The sequence below is a fragment of the Somniosus microcephalus genome, chromosome 21, assembly GCF_052327205.1.
Source record: "Somniosus microcephalus isolate GS21.2 chromosome 21, FLI_Smic_1.0, whole genome shotgun sequence".
NCBI lineage: Eukaryota > Metazoa > Chordata > Chondrichthyes > Squaliformes > Somniosidae > Somniosus > Somniosus microcephalus.
This window is the reverse complement of record NC_141007.1, coordinates 67824774-67844707: the sequence shown is the minus strand read 5'-3', so window position 1 is coordinate 67844707 and position 19934 is coordinate 67824774. Positions and strand designations below refer to the sequence as shown.

Below are 19934 nucleotides of genomic sequence, written 5' to 3'. Positions count from 1 at the left end.
GGTTGAATCTACACTCCAACATTTCATAGGTTCGAATTACTGCAATCAACTACACAATCATTGTAAGGAGACAAGGCTAGAATATATCTAGTTACCCAATTATCACCTTGGCACAAAATCAGTAGCTGTGCTGGTGAGCAGAGATCCCACCTTCCAAGTACTGCTGGCCCAACCAAGGGGTGACAATTCTTTGAACTCTGCTGGGCTCTTCTTCAGGCACTGCTGGCTGCCTCTCGGTCTGGCTCTGGCTTTGAACAATTTCCTGTTTGGGACTACTGCTCCTTTTTATACCCAGAGGACCGCCCAAAATCAAGTTTTCTGAGCCAGGTCCAGCACACCACAACCTGCCACAGGAGGATGTTTGTCGATGGTTCCCCCAAACTTCCCTATTCCCTTGCCTCTGAAAATCAGCGTCTCATTCGGACTGGCTAGCAAAGGAAATTGTGTCGTAGTTGGAACTCGCTTTGAATCTCCCCCAAGATTCTGGAATACAGGAGGGGTTCCGAGTTCTTTTCTCCAACTGGTTTGGAATACAGCTGGTGTTCAAAACTGCTGGGGAGATCAGTAACCAGTGGTGTTCCACAGGGGTCAGTGCTGGGTCCCCAACTCTTTACAATCTATATTAACGATTTGGAGGAGGGGACCGAGTGTAACATATCAAAGTTTGCAGATGATACTAAGATGGGAGGGAAAGTAGTGAGTGAGGAGGACATAAAAAACCTGCAAGGGGACATCGACAGGCTAAGTAAGTGGGCAGAGATTTGGCAGATGGAATACAATACTGGAAAGTGTGAGGTTATGCACTTTGGCAGGAAAAATCGTAGAGCAAGTTATTATCTTAATGGCAAGAAACTGGAAAGTACTGAAGTACAAAGGGATCTGGGGGTCCTGGTGCACGAAACTCAAAAGGTTAGTATGCAGGTGCAGCAAGTGATTAAGAAGGCCAATGGAATGTTGGCTTTCATTGCTAGGGGGATAGAATATAAAAATAGGGAGGTATTGCTTCAGTTGTACAAGGTATTGGTGAGACCGCACCTGGAATACTGCGTACAGTTTTGGTGTCCATACTTAAGAAAGGACATACTTGCTCTCGAGTCAGTACAAAGGTTCACTCGGTTAATCCCGGGGATGAGGGGATGGACATATGAGGAGAGGTTGAGTGGATTGGGACTCTACTCATTGGAGTTCAGAAGAATGAGAGGCGATCTTATTGAAACGTATAAGATTGTGAAGGGGTTGGATCGGGTGGATGCGGGGAAGATGTTCCCGATGATGGGTGAAACTAGAACTAGGGGGCATAGTCTTAGAATAAGGGGCTGCGCTTTCAAAACTAACTACTTCACTCAGAGGGTGGTAGGTCCATGGAATATGCTGCCCCAAAAAGCTGTAGAAGCTACATCATTACATAAATTTAAAACAGAATTAGACAGTTTCCTAGAAGTAAAGGGAATTAAGGGTTACGGGGAGCGGGCAGGAATTTGGACATGAGTCTAGGTTCGGATCGGTCATGGCCCTGTGGGTAGCGGAGCGGGCCCAGGGGCCGTGTAGCCTGATCCTGCTCCTATTTCGTGTGTCTAATTCTGTTAGATTCAGGAGATGGTTCTGTGATAGTGGATTGGCAGTTAGGATCAGATCAGCCATGATCTTATTGAATGGCGGAGCAGGCTCGAGGGGCCGATTGGCCTACTCCTGCTCCTATTTGTTATGTTCTTAAATGTAAATTAGGGTGCTGGCCGTTTCTGTAGCTGAAGCATTTGATTGCATCTACACTGCACGCTTTACCGTTTTACTCCTTTTTTCATGGTCCTGAATGCATTTCTCGACATGTATTTAGTGCTCTGCTCGACATTTCTGTGGAGCTCATTTTTACGTGGGTCCCCCTCGCCTTCAGTGACTTGTGCTTGACATGTGATGTGATGTAGGAGACATTTTTTTTTACCCAAGCGAGTTGTGGAATGCACTGCCTGAAAGGGTAATGGAAGCAGATTAAATAGTAACTTTCAAAAGGGGATTGGATAAATACTTGAAGAGGAAAAAAATTGCAGGGCTATGGGGGAAGAGATGGGGAGTGTGTGGTAAACCACTCTTTGTATTCCACTGTGTACATGCCTGGACATGCCTCGGCTGACTCCTCCCACAAGTCCTAGTATAAAGGTGACTGCTCCCCAGCCCCTTTGTATTCTGGACCGGTCGACCACTCGAGGCAGACCTTCATTCTTTTGTTAATAAAAGCCTTTAGTTACTCTCTTAACTCAGTCTTTTATGAGTAATTGATAGCGCATCAATTTTATTAACAAAATTTTTATAATGGAGAAGATCCTCACACCAGCATGCCTGGACTTAGATCATCGGGAGGCGGGCTCATCCACCAAGTTTACTCACTGGCTTAAGTGTTTCGAAAAATTCCTGACCGCCTCCGCAGCAATCAAATCGGACGAGGACAAACTGGATGTCCTGACCTCCAAAGTGAACCACCGAGTGTACTCGGTCATCCAAGACGCGACCTCGTACGCGGACGCTATCAAGCTCAAGGACCAGTACACGCGCCCAGTGAACGAAGTGTACGCCAGGCACCTTCTGGGGAGTCGTAAACAACAACCTGGGGAATCGACCGTGGAATACCTTCAGGCGCTGTCTGTGCTTGGCCGGGCCTGTGGTTGTAAGGATGTAAAGGCCGCCGTGTACACAGAGGAACTTATCCGGGACGCTTTTGTAGCGGGCCACAGATCCAATTACACCCAACAGCGACTGCTGGAGCAGAGTGACCTCGACCTCAACAAGGCCTCTGAACTCGCACTATCATTGGATGCAGCCTACCGGGGCATGGATGCCTACTCCTCTGCACCGTGGACGCCGTGGGGAATGACAGACTGGGACACGGTAGGACCGCCTCATAGCGCCGTGCCACCCCAGCCACACCCCAGCAACGGCCCAACTACCGCAGCAGTGTCCCAAGGCCAGACAGCAGTGCCCCAAGGCCAGAAATGCTACTTCTGTGGCCAGGCAAAACACCCCAGAGCGCGCTGCCCGGCGAAAAACGCGATCTGCTCGGGCTGCGGGAAGAAGGGACACTACGCTAGCGTCTGCAGGGCCAAAGCCACCCCGAACCCCAGCAGCGCCGCGTGTGGGCCATGCGGGCCGCCATCTTGGGCCTCCCCGGCCATGTGCGAACCACCGGTACAGCAGCCATTTTGGACGCCTCCAGCCACATGGGGATCATGGACGCCGCCATCTTGGACGACAGCCGGAACGCAGCAGGCCCCCAACACCGCCTCATCTGATACCCGCAGCGACACACCGACCCCTACGCTGGCATCCGTTACACTGGACCAAGCGAGACCGCACCAGCTGGCCAGTTCCACAATGGACATTAAGGTAAATGGTCACGATACAATCTGCCTTTTTGACTCTGGGAGCACGGAGAGCTTCATCCACCCCGACACGGTGCGGCGCTGCTCTCTCCCAGTCCTGCCTGCGCACCAGCGGATTTCTATGGCCTCCGAGTCCCAGTCGGCGGACATCGGCGGCTACTGCGTGGTGACACTCGTAGTAGACGGGACTGTGTACGATCATTTTAAACTTCTGGTCCTGCCCGACCTCTGCGCTGCCGTCCTGCTGGGGTTAGATTTTCAGTGCCACCTTAAAAGTGTTACGATGGCGTACGGTGGACCCCTACCCCCACTCACAGTCCGCAGCCAGCAGCTTCCAAATTGCCCGCTGCGCACCAGGTGCAACCTCTCCACACTCAGAGTCACCCCCCCCCCCCACTGTTTGCTAACCTCACCCCCGACTGTAAGCCCATCGCCACAAAAAGCAGGCGATACAGTGCCGGGGACAGGGTTTTCATTAAAACCGAAGTGGAGCGGCTCCTGAAGGAAGGGATTATTGAGGGCAGCACCAGCCCCTGGCGAGCCCAGGTTGTGGTCGTTAAGACCGGCGAGAAGCAGCGCCTGGTCATCGACTACAGCCAGACAATAAATCGCTACACCCTGCTGGACGCCTACCCACTCCCCCGCATAGCTGATATGGTCAACCAGATCGCGCAGTACCGCGTCTTCTCGACCATTGACCTGAAATCAGCGTACCACCAGCTCCCTATCCGCCCTGAGGACCGCCAGTATACTGCCTTTGAGGCAAACGGCCGCCTCTATCACTTCCTTAGGGTTCCCTTTGGCGTCACCAACGGGGTCTCCGTCTTCCAAAGGGAGATGGACCGGATGGTAGATCAAAATGCGTTGCAGGCCACTTTCCCATATCTGGACAATGTGACCATCTGCGGCCGTGACTTGCAGGACCATGACGCAAACCTCGAAAAATTCCTCCGCACCGCCCAACTCCTGAACCTGACATATAACAAGGAGAAGTGCATATTCCGCACAAACCGCCTCGCCATCCTTGGCTGTGTTGTGGAACACGGAGTCATCGGCCCCGACCCCGACCGGATGCGTCCCCTTATGGAACTCCCACTGCCCCAAGGCCCTGAAGAGGTGCCTAGGGTTTTTCTCCTATTACGCCCAGTGGGTCCCCTACTATGCGGACAAGGCCCGTCCGCTGATCAAGTCCACCTCTTTTCCCTTGACGGCAGAGGCCCGCTTAGCCTTCCACCGTATCAAGGAGGACATTGCCAAAGCCACCATGCACGCAGTGGACGAATCCATCCCCTTCCAGGTGGAAAGCGACGCGTCCGACTTTGCCCTGGCCGCTACCCTCAATCAGGCGGGGAGACCCGTGGCCTTCTTTTCACGAACCCTCCAAGGCCCGGAGACCAGACACTCCGCTGTTGAGAAGGAGGCCCAGGCGATTGTGGAGGCTGTGCGTCATTGGAGGCACTACCTGGCCGGAAAACGATTTACCCTGCTCACTGACCAGCGTTCAGTTGCTTTCATGTTTAACAACAAGCAGAGGGGCAAAATCAAAAATGACAAGATCTTGAGGTGGAGAATCGAACTTTCCACCTACAATTACGAGATCTTGTACCGGCCCGGGAAGCTCAATGAACCCCCGGATGCGCTATCGCGTGGCACCTGCGCCAGCACGCAGATCGATAGACTGCGGGCCCTCCACAATGACCTCTGCCACCCGGGGGTCACCAGGTTCTTCCACTTCATCAAGGCCCGCAACCTGCCTTACTCTATTGAGGAGGTCAGGACCATGACCAGGAACTGCCAAGTCTGCGCTGAGTGCAAACCGCACTTTTATAGACCAGACAGGGCCCACCTGATAAAAGCCACTCGCCCCTTCGAGCGCCTGAGCGTTGATTAAAGGGCCTCTCCCCTCCTCCGACCGCAATGTGTACTTCCTCAATATTATTGATGAGTACTCCCGTTTCCCGTTCGCCATCCCCTGCCCGGACATGACCAGTGCCACGGTCATTAAATGTCTGAACGACCTCTTCACCCTGTTCGGTTTCCCCAGCTATATCCATAGCGACCGGGGCTCATCGTTTATGAGCGACGAACTCCGTCAGTACCTGCTAACTAGGGGTATTGCCACAAGCAGGACCACCAGTTACAACCCCCGGGGGAACGGACAGGTGGAAAGAGAAAATGCGACAGTTTGGAAGGCCGCCCTGCTAGCCTTAAAGTCTAGGGGCCTTCCAACCTCCCGCTGGCAGGATGTGCTCCCCGATGCGCTCCACTCTATTCGGTCACTGCTCTGCACTGCCACTAACGCCACCCCTCATGAGAAAATGTTTGTCTTCCCAAGGAAGTCCACATCGGGGACATCGCTACCGCCATGGCTGACGTCCCCAGGGCCGGTCCTACTGAGAAGGCACGTGAGGACCCATAAGACGGACCCCCTGGTCGAGAGGGTCGACCTCCTCCACGCCAACCCCCAGTATGCTTACATTGCATACCCGGACGGGCGGGAGGACAGTCTCCATAAGAGACCTTGCACCCTCGGGGGCCGCAGTAACCCACTACTCACTACCCCCCCCCCCCCACGATCCGATATCCAGCCCCAGCAAACGGCAGGCCTGGGCCCAGCGACCCGCTCGACATCTACGAGGACGACACGCCTGTGCCACAGCCTACGCGGGACTCGACGCCAGAAGCTCCACTACCCCTGCCGTCGCCACGCCGATCACAGCGGCAGACAAGACCTCCGGAGAGACTCCAATACACTAACTTTTAATACACTTCACCCCACCGGACTCAATTTTAAACAAGGGGTGAATGTGGTAAACCACTGTTTGTATTCCACTGTGTACATGCCTGGACATGCCTCGGCTGACTCCTCCCACAAGTCCTAGTATAAAGGTGACTGCTCCCCAGCCCCTTTGTATTCTGGACCGGTCGACCACTCGAGGCAGACCTTCATTCTTTTGTTAATAAAAGCCTTTAGTTACTCTCTTAACTCTCAGTCTTTTATGAGTAATTGATAGCGCATCAGAGTGGGACTAACTAGATAGCTCTTCCAATACAGGCAGGATGGGCCGAATGGTCTCCTTATGTGCTATAAGATTCTATTCTATGATTTTTATGGCATCATGCAGACACATATGAAACCCAGAACAAACATGTCCCAGGACACAGAGACAAGGTTTCCTTTTAAGACATTCTAACACTGCGCATTGATGTCACGACATTGGGATGTGCCCATGTGACTTCCCCCTCTCCCACAAAGGACAAACCCACACATGGAACAGCAGTTCATTTCCCACCCTACAGAGTAGAAATATTCCCTCAGCATTTCAACCACATTTCCTATTGCTTATTTTTCATATGTCTTTTATTTTAGTTGATTTGATGCCACTGCTATGGAGAAGGACGATGTAGGCATAGAAATCAGGCAGGGGGATTGTAATATACTTGAACAAATTAGTATTGAGAGGGAGGAGGTACTAGCGGTTTTAGCGGGCTTAAAAGTGGATAAATCCCCAGGCCCAGATGAGATGTATCCCAGGCTGCTGTGTAAGGCAAGGGAGGAGATTGCAGGGGCTCTGACACAAATTTTCAGAATCTCTCTGGCCACAAGGGAGGTGCCAGAGGACTGGAGGACAGCTAACATAGTACAGTACTATTATTCAAGAAGGGTGGTAGGGATAAACCAGGGAATTACAGGCCAGTGAGCCTAACATCAGTGGTAGGAAAAATATTTGGAAAAAATTCTGAGGGACAGAATTAGTCTCCACTTGGAGAGGCAAGGATTAATCAAGGATAGTCAGCATGGCTGTGTCAGGGGGAGATCATGTCTAACCAATTTGATTGAATTTTTCGAGTGGGTGACTAGGTGTGTGGATGATGGTAGTGCAGTTGATGTAGTCTACATGGACTTCAGTAAGGCTTTTGACAAAGTCCCGCATGGGAGACTGGTCAAGAAGGTAAGAGCCCATGGGATCCAGGGCAATTTGGCACATTGGATCCAAAATTGGCTTAGTGGCAGGAGGCAGAAGGTGATGGTCGAAGATTGTTTTTGTGACTGGAAGCCTGTGTCCAGTGGTGTACCACAGGGATCGGTGCTGGGTCCTTTGCTGTTTGTAGTGTACATTAATGATTTAGATATGAATGTAGGAGGTATGATCAGTAAGTTCACAGATGACACAAAAATTGGTGGAGTGGTAAATAGCGAGGAGGGAAGCCTCAGGCTACAGGACGATATAGACGGGTTGGTTAGATGGGCAGAACAGTGGCAAATGGAATTTAACCCTGAAAAGTGTGAGGTGATGCATTTTGGGAGGACTAACAAGGCAAGGGAATACATAATGAATGGTAGGACCCTAGGAAGGACAGAGGATCAGAGGGACCTTGGTGTGCATGTACATAGATCCCTGAAGGCAGCAGGACAGGTAGATAAGGTGGTTAAAAAGGCATATTGGATACTTGCCTTCATTAGCCAAGGCATAGAATATAAGAGCAGGGAGGTTATGACAGAGCTGTACAAAACGCTAGTTAGGCCACAGCTGGAATACTGTGTGCAGTTCTGGTCACCACACTATAGGAAGGATGTAACTGCATTGGAGAGGGTGCAGAGGAGATTCACCAGGATGTTACCTGGGCTGGAGCGCTTCAGCTATGGAGAGACTGGGGGTTGTTTTCCTTAGAGCAGAGAAGGCTGAGGGGGGACCTGATTGAGGTGTACAAAATTATGAGGGGCATAGATAGGGTAGATAGAAAGGTACTTTTCCCCTTAGTAGAGGGGTCAATAACCAGGGGGCATAGTTTCAAGGTAAGGGGCAGGAGGTTTAGAGAGGAATTGAGGAAAAACTTTTTCACCCAGAGGGTGGTTGGAATCTGGAACTCGCTGCCTGAAAGGGTGGTAGAGGCAGGAACCCTCACAACATTCAAGAAGCATTTAGATGAGCACTTGAAACGCCATAGCATACAAGGCTACGGACCAAGTGCTGGAAAATGGGATTAGAATAGACAGGACTTGATGGCCGGCGTGGACACAATGGGCCGAAGAGCCTCTTTCTGTGCTGCATAACTCTATGACTCTATGCTAGCTAGTAGACATTTTGACATTTGTCTTCTCAACATCCACAAAAATTAATCCATCACAGCACTGGCTGGCATTGTTGAGTAATGACGCTTCTCACACAATTATTTATAAAAACATTGTGCTGAATGCATCAGGGCAGTTACGATAGAGGACAGGTTTTGAAACTCACCAGTTTTGAGCTAGGTTCTCGGCCTGCAATAAGCCAACCTGATGCCTAGGTATTGAGCTCTGAAAACCAAAAACAGAGAGCCACCCTAAGGATATGACGTCAACTAGTAAATCTCCACTCTGTCATCGGTCAATATTGGCTGCAGAACATTTGGTGACGTCCTTCTGTTGAGTTTGCGTCAGTACTTATGCACTAGACAATGCTATGCATGGCTGGGCACCACTTCAGTAATGATTGGTACCAACTGGCACCCAAACGTCACTGCTACAATAATACAAGTGGATTACTCACTGACCTCATCTGCAGTCCTGGTAGCGATCGATACCAAACTGCACCAGAGAAAGAAAAATCAAATAGTCTCTCACGACCTTCCAGAAGCTCAGGTTTCTTGTAAACAATAAACGTTAAACTCTGTAGAAAATTACTTGAGTAAGTGTCTTGATTTGGACAAAGTCCTCTTGCCCCCCCAAACTGGTTTTCATTCCTAGAAACTTATTTTGCAAGAAGGTAATATGACCACAGCAAAAACAGTGCCTTCATAATCGCCACCCAATGGAGGCAATCATCTTTTTGGTCCCATACGTGAAACAAAAATTTGTTCTGGGGCGCGTCACCGAGGGCTGCAACTCTGAGCTGTGGGATTCATCTGGTTTTGGAGCATGTCCAACATCTAGCATCCATCCACCAGTATTGATGTGGTGGCAACCACAATTTTCCTTTCATCTAGTTCTTTTGCGGTAATTTTTCACTTTATAAAAAAGGATGTGAAAATTAAATCCCTATCATTTCTCTCTCGTCCCTCATTGGCAGTAAAACCTCATTCTTTACAAACTTGTCTGTCCTCCCTTGGAACCTCTCGTTCCTGCAAACAAGTTCCTGTTCTGGAAAACCATATTTGTGTGAGATCCGCTTTCAGCTTACTTCTTCAGCAAACTTCAGCCCATTTACCAGCCCGTTTGATATGCCACATGCTTCACCCAAGATTTCTGCCGAAGCCGATTTCTTATTTTGCAATGCAACTTAAGATAATTATTCCATCTTTTTATCCTCCTCCTAAGTTTTGAGTTGGAACGGCAATTCCATTAAGTCAATGTATGTAGAGCACTGGCCTTTTTATGTGGATTGTACAAAGTATATTCATAAAACTCTTCATAGCCTGTAGCCCAAATGTACTTAGCAAATCAAAGTTAACTTTTCAAGGTCGATGACCTTTCATCTAGTTCTGATGAAAGGTCATTGACCTGAAACGTTAACTTTGTTTCTCTCTCCACAGATGCTGCCTGACCTGTTGAGTATTTCCAGCATTTCCTGTTTTTATTTCAGATTTCCAGCATTCAGTGTTTTGCTTTTGTACTCAGAAAATCCATCTCTAAACAACAATTGGTAGTTGTTCACAGTTTTAATCCAGTGGGCAGGAACTCAGCAAATGCACTCAAATTCCATTGGTTCACAGATACCTTGTGGACAATTTGTTGCTAACATGGGTTGCATGAAAAAGTCCTCTATTCACGCGCACAAACACTGTTCACCTTGATGAACGCAAAAATTCACAGATGAATTTTTTTTTTTAATTATCCACTCAATATAAAAATTAAATCTTTAAAAATGAGTGAGTCATGCCTATTCCACACGCAGCATCTAAAGTAACACTTTGTCAACAAACACCGCAACGGACCAACAGCAAATATTTCAAAAGCTTAACGAAAAAGGCACCTAATTACAGCACTTTACAATTTAAAAGTGACATATTGGTTAAAAGTCGGACGGGGAAATTTTGTGATTGAATTGAAAAACATTAGCAAATTAACTTGCAAACCTACCTTGCTCTCTGTTCCAACACGCTGACGTGCAGCTATGACCATCTCCAATTTGGCATTGTTAGGGACATTGGCAAATCGCCACTGCTGTGACAAATCCAAAACGGTTCTCTGGAACCTACAAACAACCAACCAACCATCAATATTCTACTTTTGGTACATTTCAATACATAACTTTCAATCCTTCCAAACCCCAAATAATTCAGGAGAATATTTCTCGGATTCTTATTACACTTTATTGTCTTGGTTGTGCAGAATGAAAAATTTATCCTAACACTCTACAGACGGTCATTATTTACTAGTATCTTAATTTCAAGCTAAATTTGGAAGAACCTTTTATAGCAAGTAATATATCAAAGAGGTGGCTTCAGGGGTACGAGGCTGTACATTCAACAGCTATTTAAGGCTACCACTTTGATCCATCTGATGAGGAATGTTACAACAATGAGAATGTTGGAAGGAGAAGGTATTGTCCTCATTCCTTTATACAATTCTATACAGAGCTGTTTTTGAGCAATAAGTGAAGAGCTCCTAGGTAGACACTAGCAGAGAGGGATGTGCATGGTTTCGGGTGGGGTGAGGAGGGGAGTGTATATACTGTGATGCACAAGTTATCACAATTGCGTGGGACAGGCTGGATGGACCAGAGGGTCTTGTCCTATCCGTCTATGTTCATACAGAGACATTTCATGGGAGTGGGTATGCTCTGCTGAGATCAGGTATGGCTCCACACAGATGAGGTCTGCCAGCACTGAACGCCACATCGATGGCCTGTTAAGACACACATCAGACTGCTGTCACTGTAAAGTCATCAGCCAAGTTTTGCTTTGTTCCTACAGCAAAACTCTACATCAGAAAGGAAGACCCTGATCCAACAAACGCTGCTGGATAAACCATAAACAGGAGGCAGTCCTTCTGGTGTAAAACTGCCACAATAGCCGTTAAAAGGTTAATGAGGATTGCCGGTTTTTCAAGAGACATTTTTTGGTCTGCAGGAACCTTGTTCGACATTTACTAGAGATGCACAAATTGAAGAGATGCTTTTGCTGGCTCTGCTTGTCAGAACCAGTTACATTTGCACAATGCCCCTTTACATGGTTTTATCCACATCAAAGGAGGCAATGGTTAGTGAAAAAATTCCAACAGTGAACCACATCAATTTGTAAGAAGGATTTCATCAATCTGCAATCAATACTTGTAAAACCAGAAAAAAAACATGTTATTGTGTTAATATTTAGTATTTATTTTCTTTAAACCTTTTGGGCCAAAATGAAGCTTATAAAAGCTATACAAAATAGTTGGAAAGCACGAATGACATAATGACACTACTAAATCTTATTCATCCCAAATTCAGCCAGCCAAGACCTGGTCTTCAATGGGCATTATAACAACTTAAATTTAGAAAGCACCTTTAACATAGTGGAACATCCCAAGGTGCTCCACAAAATGGAGGGTGGTAAAGAACACCCAAAGATACTGGGAGGGGTAATTCATCATGGTTGATGACTCTACCAATAATGGTGGGGTGGGGAATGCAAAGAAGTGTAGAATCAGAAGTGTGAAGGGTACAAATTGGGAAATAGGGCTGGTGGAGGTTGTAGGGTGAGGGAGGCCATGGAGAAATTTATAAACAAGGGCAAAGATTTTGAATTCAAAGCATTAGGATCCTCCCCAAAGCGCAAGCCCATTCCATTTTAAGATTTATATCTTTAAATATAAGATAGACACCAATAAATCCAATTGGGAATTCAGAAGAGAGGTAAGAATGTGGGACTCACTACCACAAGGAGTAGTTGAGGTGAACAGTACAGATGCATTTAAGGGGAAGCTAGGTAAGTACAGCACATGAAGGAGAAATGAATAGCAGGATATACTGATAGAGCTAGATGAAGGGTGGGAGGAGGCTTGTGTGGGGCATAAACACCAGTATAGACCAGTTGGGCCGAATGGCCTGTTTCTGTGCTGTAATTGTACACACCAGAATGCGTCAGGCAGTAATGCAAAAATGCTTGCGACAAGTATAAACATGCACATGAATGTTTATACTGAACAGATATTAGCAGATCTTCTGCAAAATTGCATATGGATGATACTGTTTGATGACAGCAGTATGCCAAGTAATGCAGTGTATTATTCCAGTACGAAGGTGGTTCTATGTTTAATCTAGCCTGAAGTCAAAAGGTCTAATTGCTGCAAATAAAAAAGGGCTTAAGTCACTCAGAATTTAATTGTGTTTTGGTCAGCAAACTTTTGAGATTAGAATGTGCTCATCAAGTTCAGGCTACAGCTCCGAATATCTACAAAGAATTACATTACATAGAATATACAGAACAGAAGCAGGCCATTCGGCCCAACTGGTCTGTGCTGGTATCTAGTATCTTAAGATTGTTTTGCATCTGCAACCAAATGCGTCGGCACGCGCTGATGTACTATTTTTAATATATTGCTTGCAGATCTCCTGTAGCATTGCTCACAGCAAGTCCAACCTATGATGGGGAATTTGTTATATGCTGTATGCAAAGCCTACTCTCATTTATACTGAGGGTCAATTACAGGGTTTAAGTCAATTTGCTGTATATAAGCACAAGTGTGGGGTTAATTAATTTAACTTTTGTTAGTGAGGGAAGTTTGCAGACTGACCTGGAGCCAGAATTCACAAGCACCTGGCAGTCTGCAAACGTCCCTCACCAGACAGCAAGTGAGCTAAATGACGACAAGCTCGTGCTTATTTACAGCAACTAGACTTTATGGCCTTAGAGGGGGGAGCCAGGTCCACCTTAGTAGCAGAATACTACACCCCATTATAAACCAGCATAACATCTGACTTACTCTGAGCACCATTGCATGGCACCCACTAGTAACTGACACCAAGTATAGAGACATATATGTAGAACGGTTGCAAATATGTAGCATTAATTGTGAAAAGGTTACTCGATAAATTTTAAAATCAGTCATAAATGGGGACAGCAATTTGCATCAGATGGCAGGATGCCACAAGCCATTGATGCTCCAATCCATTTTCCCCACACAGTTGTAGATTTATCCCGGAGATTCTTACGGAACAACTTTCTGATCTTGGGCAGACCCATCAGTGAGAGGCCATGCATAGAGTTTAAACATTTCAACACAAGAGATAATAAAACAAATTTATAACTATGTACAAAAAGAACAGCTTGGTGATGTCCTTCCCAGCACATTTGTATTCTGAGGTAAAAGGCTAACAAACAAAAACATGTACTATTAAAAGTTCGCTAGTTTTAAGATTCTTACTTGAGACCATATTCCTCAGGATCCAAATTTTGTTTTTGACACACCTCTTCTAAAACCTAATAAACACAAAAATATAATGACAAATAACTACCATTTTACTTTATAAAGACAGATCATTTGGCTGTAGAACAAAAAAACGAGTATGTGAATTACAAAAGAAGCCTCTTCAGTGGCCAAGTCAGATGAAAATAAACCAGGAAATGTTCCCATTTTTTTATTTTACTTGACCAGTGATATATTGAGAAAGGGATCAAATCGAAGCTCAGTTTAATGTCAATATATACAAGAGATACTAAATATCCAACATTGTTCCACCGTACCCAAATCACAACTCTTAGGATGTCCACAAGGGCATTCCAGGGGCTTCGTACGGCCATCAAAAGTCTCTGTCTGGGGCCAGACATAACGGGTGCTGCAACCGTAATGCCTCAACAATTCAGTATTCGATATTTTACCGTATTTGCTGACTGGTAGCCTATTACTTCTACTACTGTACATTCTTAAACAACTGCTTTCTGCAAATGATAACACCATTTTCCTTTGGGAAGCTAGCATTGTCTCAGTTAGTGAAGGGAATTCCCCCAGAAATAGGTCTATGTTTACAAAGATTCCCACACAAACATTTGAAACCCGCTGCTTTAAAATATCCAGTACTGCAACAGCAGCACGTGTTTATTATGTGATTTTTTTTATTTGATTCTTATTGATAGATTTTTGCACACGTCTTAAGTAGCACTTGCTTCAAATTGATCTACACAGCTCACAAAATCATATAGTTGTTACTTTAGTAATCCAGCGATAGTGAACATGTTTTCACATTTTGAGTCATACAGCAATTTTGGACCAGACAGTCCAGCTTTTGAGTGGGCTATCCAGAACACTTCTAAACTATAAACTGGGAGTTAAGTCAAGTCTATGTTATTCCGATTTCCTTCTATGGTTTCAGTTCCATCTTGGCATCAAGTTACCACCCAGGAGATAATGACATTTTTCTCCAATCTCCAATTATTGTGCAGTGGCGGAATCCATGACAGATTTGAAATTTGCAGGTTTTGCCACATTTTATATCACACCCAACAGATAGAATTGCCAACATTTGTAGAATCTAAAACGAGACAGATGCAGGATTGGAGCACAGCCGCCGTGATAGGTTGAGTTCTTAAATGTGTGTCAGCTTGGGTCAGTGGTCATGCTCTCACCTCAGAGCCAGAAGGTATGGGTTCAAGTTCAACTCCAGCACATAACTAATCTCCCTTGATTATAGAAGATTAAGGGGCGATCTAATTGAGGTGTTTATGATGGGTTAGAGAGAGAAACTATTTCCTCTGCTGGGAGAGTTCAGAATAAGGGGGCATAACCTTCAAATTAGAGCTAGGCTGTTCTGGGGTGATGTCAGGAAGCATTTCTTCACACAAAGGGGAGTGGAAATCTCAAACTCTTCCCACCACCCCCAAAACAAAAGCTTTTGAGGCTGGGGGTTCAATTGGAAATTTCAAAACGAAGTGATAGATTTTTGTTAGGCAAGGGTATTAAGGGTTACAGAACAAAGGCAAGTAGATGGAGTAAAGATACAGATCAGCCATGATCTAACTGAATGGCGGAACAGGCTTGAGGGGCTGAATGGCCTACTGTTACCAGGTTTCTAACCTAGACTGACTCTTCGGTGTGGTACTAAAGCAGTGCTGCATTGTTACATATGCATTCTTTTGGGCAAATTGTTAAACTGAGTCCCCAGCTGCCTGCTCAGATTAACATTAAAAAAAACTTTTTCCAAAAGAGCAGGGAGTTCTCAGTGTACTAACCAACATTCCTCCCTCAACCAACATCACCAAAAGATTTAACTGGTCAATCCTTTCATGGTGTTTGTGGTAACTTGTTGTGTGCAAATTGGCTGCTGTGTTTGCCTACAAACTTCAAATGTTAATTCATTGGTCATGAAGTACTTTGGGATGTTTTGAAGGACATAATAAACGGCACTATAAAGAAGTTCTTTCTTCTAGGTTTGCCTTGCTAAGGAAAATGTACTCAAAATTCTGATAACCTTAAGACATCATGAGACACTGCAATGGGCAAAGAATTCTACCTTCCACATTAACATTCGAGCAATTCTCAAGAAAGCCCCATTCAAAACTAGATTGTCTGCAAATCTGCCAGCTGTCTCTTTGAAGTGGTTGCAAGTGGGGATTTTGCCAAATTGCAATTTTGTACTTGAGAAAGGGCTACAATTCTAACACAGATGGCGAACTTATTAAATGTACACGGAGTTGCGTTTTTTTTTATTAGAACATGTCATTCTTTTAAAGAAAGGCTGGCTATAAATGCAAGATTTTTTTATTTTGGGAAGAACTGCATGTCATTCTTCGACGCCATTGACACCATCAGCAAGATGTGCAGCCCACCAGCAAGAGTTATATAAATATTTTTTTTTAATGAAAAAGATAAATAAGGGGAGAGTTAATGACTTCCAATCCAGATGCGGCAGCCCCCTGTGTGTGAGGGGCACTGCCGAGTTTGACTCCGCTCCAGTTGGCGGGGGCCGGGTTTAATGTGTGGGGGGAGGGGGCAACAACACCATCGCCACAAAATAGGGTTGTCAGGTGCCGAGCCCGGGCCGCCTCTCCATCGCTCACCTGTAGCAGCGGGGTGCTGGCCGCCACTCTCACCTGCTGCCGCCTCCCATTCGGGGCCAGCACGGTTACCACCGTCACCCTGCCCGCCGCCGCCATCGTCAGTGACGCAGCGCCGCTGCTTCAAACACACGCGACTCGATTCGCGCAGACGCAGCGCGCACGTAACATACGTCAGGCGGCGCAGCGCACGTAACATACGTCGGGCACGCTGGAGGCTGGGAGGTCGCGCGGTCACAATTGCGCCACCTGCGCCGCGCAAGCCTTCGTAGCCAATCAGCGTGACCAATGTAGCACAGCCAGTCAATGCAATAGACTCAGCACAGCCAATCAATGCAATAATCCCAGCACAGCCAACCAATGCATTAAATCAAGTACAGCCAATCAATGCAATAATCCCAGCACAGCCAACCAATGCATTAAACCCAGTGCAGTCAATCAAGGCAATTAACCCAGCACAGACCATCAATGCAATAAGCCCAGAACAGCCAATCAATGCATTAAACACAGCAGTCAATCAATGTAGCCAATTTAATTTAAATTAAATTATCAAGGAAAGTAAAACAGAATAGTAAAATATTTTACAGTCATCAATGAAAAAAAGGAAAAAGAAAAAAAAAGAAATAAAGACTTGGATTTATATAGCGCCTTTCACGACCACCAGCCCTCTCAAAGCGCTTTACAGCCAATGAAGTACTTTTGAAGTCTAGTCACTGTTGTAATGTGGGAAACACGGCAGTCAATTTGCACTCAGCAAGCTCCCACAAACAGCAATGTGATAATGACCAGATCAACTGATTTTGTTATGTTGATTGAGGGATAAATATTGGCCAGGACACCAGGGATAACTCTCCTGCTCTTCTTCGAAATAGTACCATGGGATCTTTTACGTCCACCTGGGAGAGCAGACAGGGTCTCGGTTTAACATCTCATCCAAAAGACGGCACCTCCAACAGTGCAGCACTCCCTCAGCACTGCACTAGATTGTCAGCCTAAATTTATGTGCTCAAGTCCCTGGAGTGGGACTTAAACTCACAACCTTCTGACTCAGAGGCAAGTGTGCTACCAACTGAGCCACAGCTGACACGGTTGGGTTGGGAATAGAACCATTAAGGAATGGACAGGAAAATACCACAGGTAACGATAGGGAGATGGCAGAAATATTAAATCATTATTTCACTTTGCTATTTACCAGGGAGATAGAACAGGTAGACATGGCAATGGATGATGAGATGAGTAATGAGATAAGTGCATTTAAAATAAAAAAAAAGGGGATATATTAAATAAACTAATCAAACTCAAAGAGGATAAAACCTCTGGTCCAGATGGATTGCATCCACGCATTTTTTTTAAATCTAGGGAAGAGATAGCAGCGGTATTACTACACATATTTAATAATTTGTTAGAAAAAGGTGTAGTGCCAGAGGACTGGCAGATAGCTAACGTAATACCTATATTAAGAAGAGCGATAGAACATACAGTCATAGAGTCATAGGGGGAGAAATTCAGTTGTTAGCGCCACGCGTTAGCGCCTTAAGAGGGCGATAAGTGGGGTGCGATGTGGCTAGCGCCCAGGCACAGCGAGACCTGCACCTCTCGCGAAATTGAGCGGACATTTAGCGGCGGCGCAAAACCGCAACGCCCGCTCAGCTGCGCGCGCAGATCCTGACGTCATTTCATGGTGCAACAGCCTTGGGGCGCCCCGAACCGGAACTTCAGTGGCGCCCCCCTCCTTTCCGCCTGGCACTCCCAGTGACTGGTTGACTGGAATGGTTCCCAGTCGCTGTGGGGCTGGGGGGGGCGCTATTTAAAGGGGGCTCTTCCTGGCTTCTTTGTGGTAGCCATTTTTGGACCACGCCTTCTGTGAGAAAGAGAGAGATTTGCAGAGACAGAAAGGGAGAGAGCTTTCTGCATTGACTCAGCGCTCACAGAGGTACTTCTGGCTTCGGCCCAGAACTTTGTAGTTGGTGTGATTTTTCACTGGCATAACCTTGAGTGGCCACATACTATAGGGGCTGCAATGGGTGGAAACATTGGGTTTCTCCATTGCATTGAGAGGGCTCAGAGACGCTGAGAGAGAGTGCCAATCATGGCCAGATGGAGGAGGGCCAACAGGCGTCGGCACAGGAGGCCTTACCCTCCCAGGGTATTCCGCCAACAGTTCTCATACCTCAACATGTTTGAGGAGCAGTGTTTTCGGAGGCTGCGATTCAGCAGGGAGGTGGTCACTGAGCTCTGCCACCTGCTTCAGCCAGATCTACAGCCTCAACTGAGGAGCAGGACGTCCCTGTCGGTGGCAGTGAAGGTGACAGTGGCTCTCAACTTCTATGCCACCGGCTCCTTCCAATCCGCTACCGGGGACATTGCCAATGTCTCCCAGTTCGCGGTGCATTGCTGCATTCGCCAAGTCACGAATGCCTTCTTTAAAAGGAGACGTCATTACATTTCCTTCCCCATGACCCTGGACAAGCAGCAAGAGTGCGCAATGGGATTTGCAAGAATAGCGGGCTTCCCTATGGTCCAGGGCGCCATTGACTGCACACATGTGGCTTTGCGGGCGCCGCAAGAAAATGCAGAGGATTACCGCAACCGGAAGGGGTTCCATTCGTTGAACGTCCAGTTGGTGTGTGACCACAGACAGCTGATACTAGCTGTCAATGCCCACTTTCCAGGCAGCAGCCACGACGCCTTCATCCTGCGCCAGACTTCTGTGGCAGACCTTTTCGAAGCCCGGCTCACCCAGGAGGCTGGCTTCTCGGGGACAAGGGCTATCCTCTGTGCACCTGGCTGATGACCCCGCTCCGTGCGCCCAGCACCCCTGCTGAAGAACGATACAATGAGAGCCATCAAGCGACCAGGAACATCATTGAGCACACAATCGGCGTGCTAAAGCAACGGTTCTGCTGTCTGGACCATTCCGGGGGAGCCCTTCAGTACTCACCTGAGCAAGTCTCCCATTTCATTGTAGTGTGCTGCATGCTGCATAACCTGGCAATCCTCAGGACTCAGCCACTGCCACCAGACATTCGAGCACCAGCAGAGGAGGAGGAGGAGGAGGAGCACCAAGACGGCAGGGAGACACAAACTGCAAGGGCCGTCCGTCAGCAGCTTATTGCAAGTCGGTTCTAGGAGCCCTCTGAGGGAATGGCTTGTGCCATTGAAAGAACATGAATGGAACTGTTCCACAACCCCTGAGCCGGTCAAGGCAACAAATAGTTCAAAGAGCAAACATGCACAATCTGAATAAAGACACTTCTTTATTTAACAAACTGTGTGCCCTTCCCGCATGACAAAGTAATAGAGAGAAACCCTCAAAAAAGCAGTCAGACACATAACTGGCTCTCACAACCTGGAGACAATGAACAAAAGAGTAAACAAAAAATGACCACGATCCTCGGCCTTCACTAAAAAAATTTACAGCATTTTGCCACACCTCCTACTTTTTGCCCTTCGAGGGTGATCTGCTTCGCTTGCGAGATTGGCCCCTTCCCACCCTGCAGCTCCTCCGCAATGGGACCCCAGTGGCTGCAGCAAGGCTGGGGGAAGGCTGCTGAGTGTCAGAAACTGAGTCGGCAGATGCCCTTGAGGTACGGCCTGGACCAGCTCTGG

At 46.9% G+C, this 19934-nt stretch overlaps 1 protein-coding gene across 5 annotated transcripts in view; it reads right to left on the bottom strand.

Moving 5' to 3' along the window:
- The window catches only part of aspscr1 (ASPSCR1 tether for SLC2A4, UBX domain containing), a 238060-nt gene extending 221565 nt beyond the window's left edge, over positions 1 to 16495 (bottom strand). Inside the window, exons 1-3 of one of the 5 annotated variants that reach the window (XM_085963846.1) lie at positions 16329 to 16495; positions 13699 to 13754; positions 10432 to 10546 (exon numbers count right to left, since the gene is read on the bottom strand). In XM_085963846.1, the coding sequence (XP_085819972.1) occupies positions 10432 to 10546; positions 13699 to 13754; positions 16329 to 16424 (267 nt within the window). In that variant the 5' untranslated portion in view covers positions 16425 to 16495. The remainder of the gene's footprint in view (positions 1 to 10431; positions 10547 to 13698; positions 13755 to 16328) is intronic. The other 4 variants (XM_085963844.1, XM_085963843.1, XM_085963842.1 and 1 more) reach the window with 4 other exon arrangements.
- Between the last annotated feature and the right edge of the window lie 3439 nt (positions 16496 to 19934).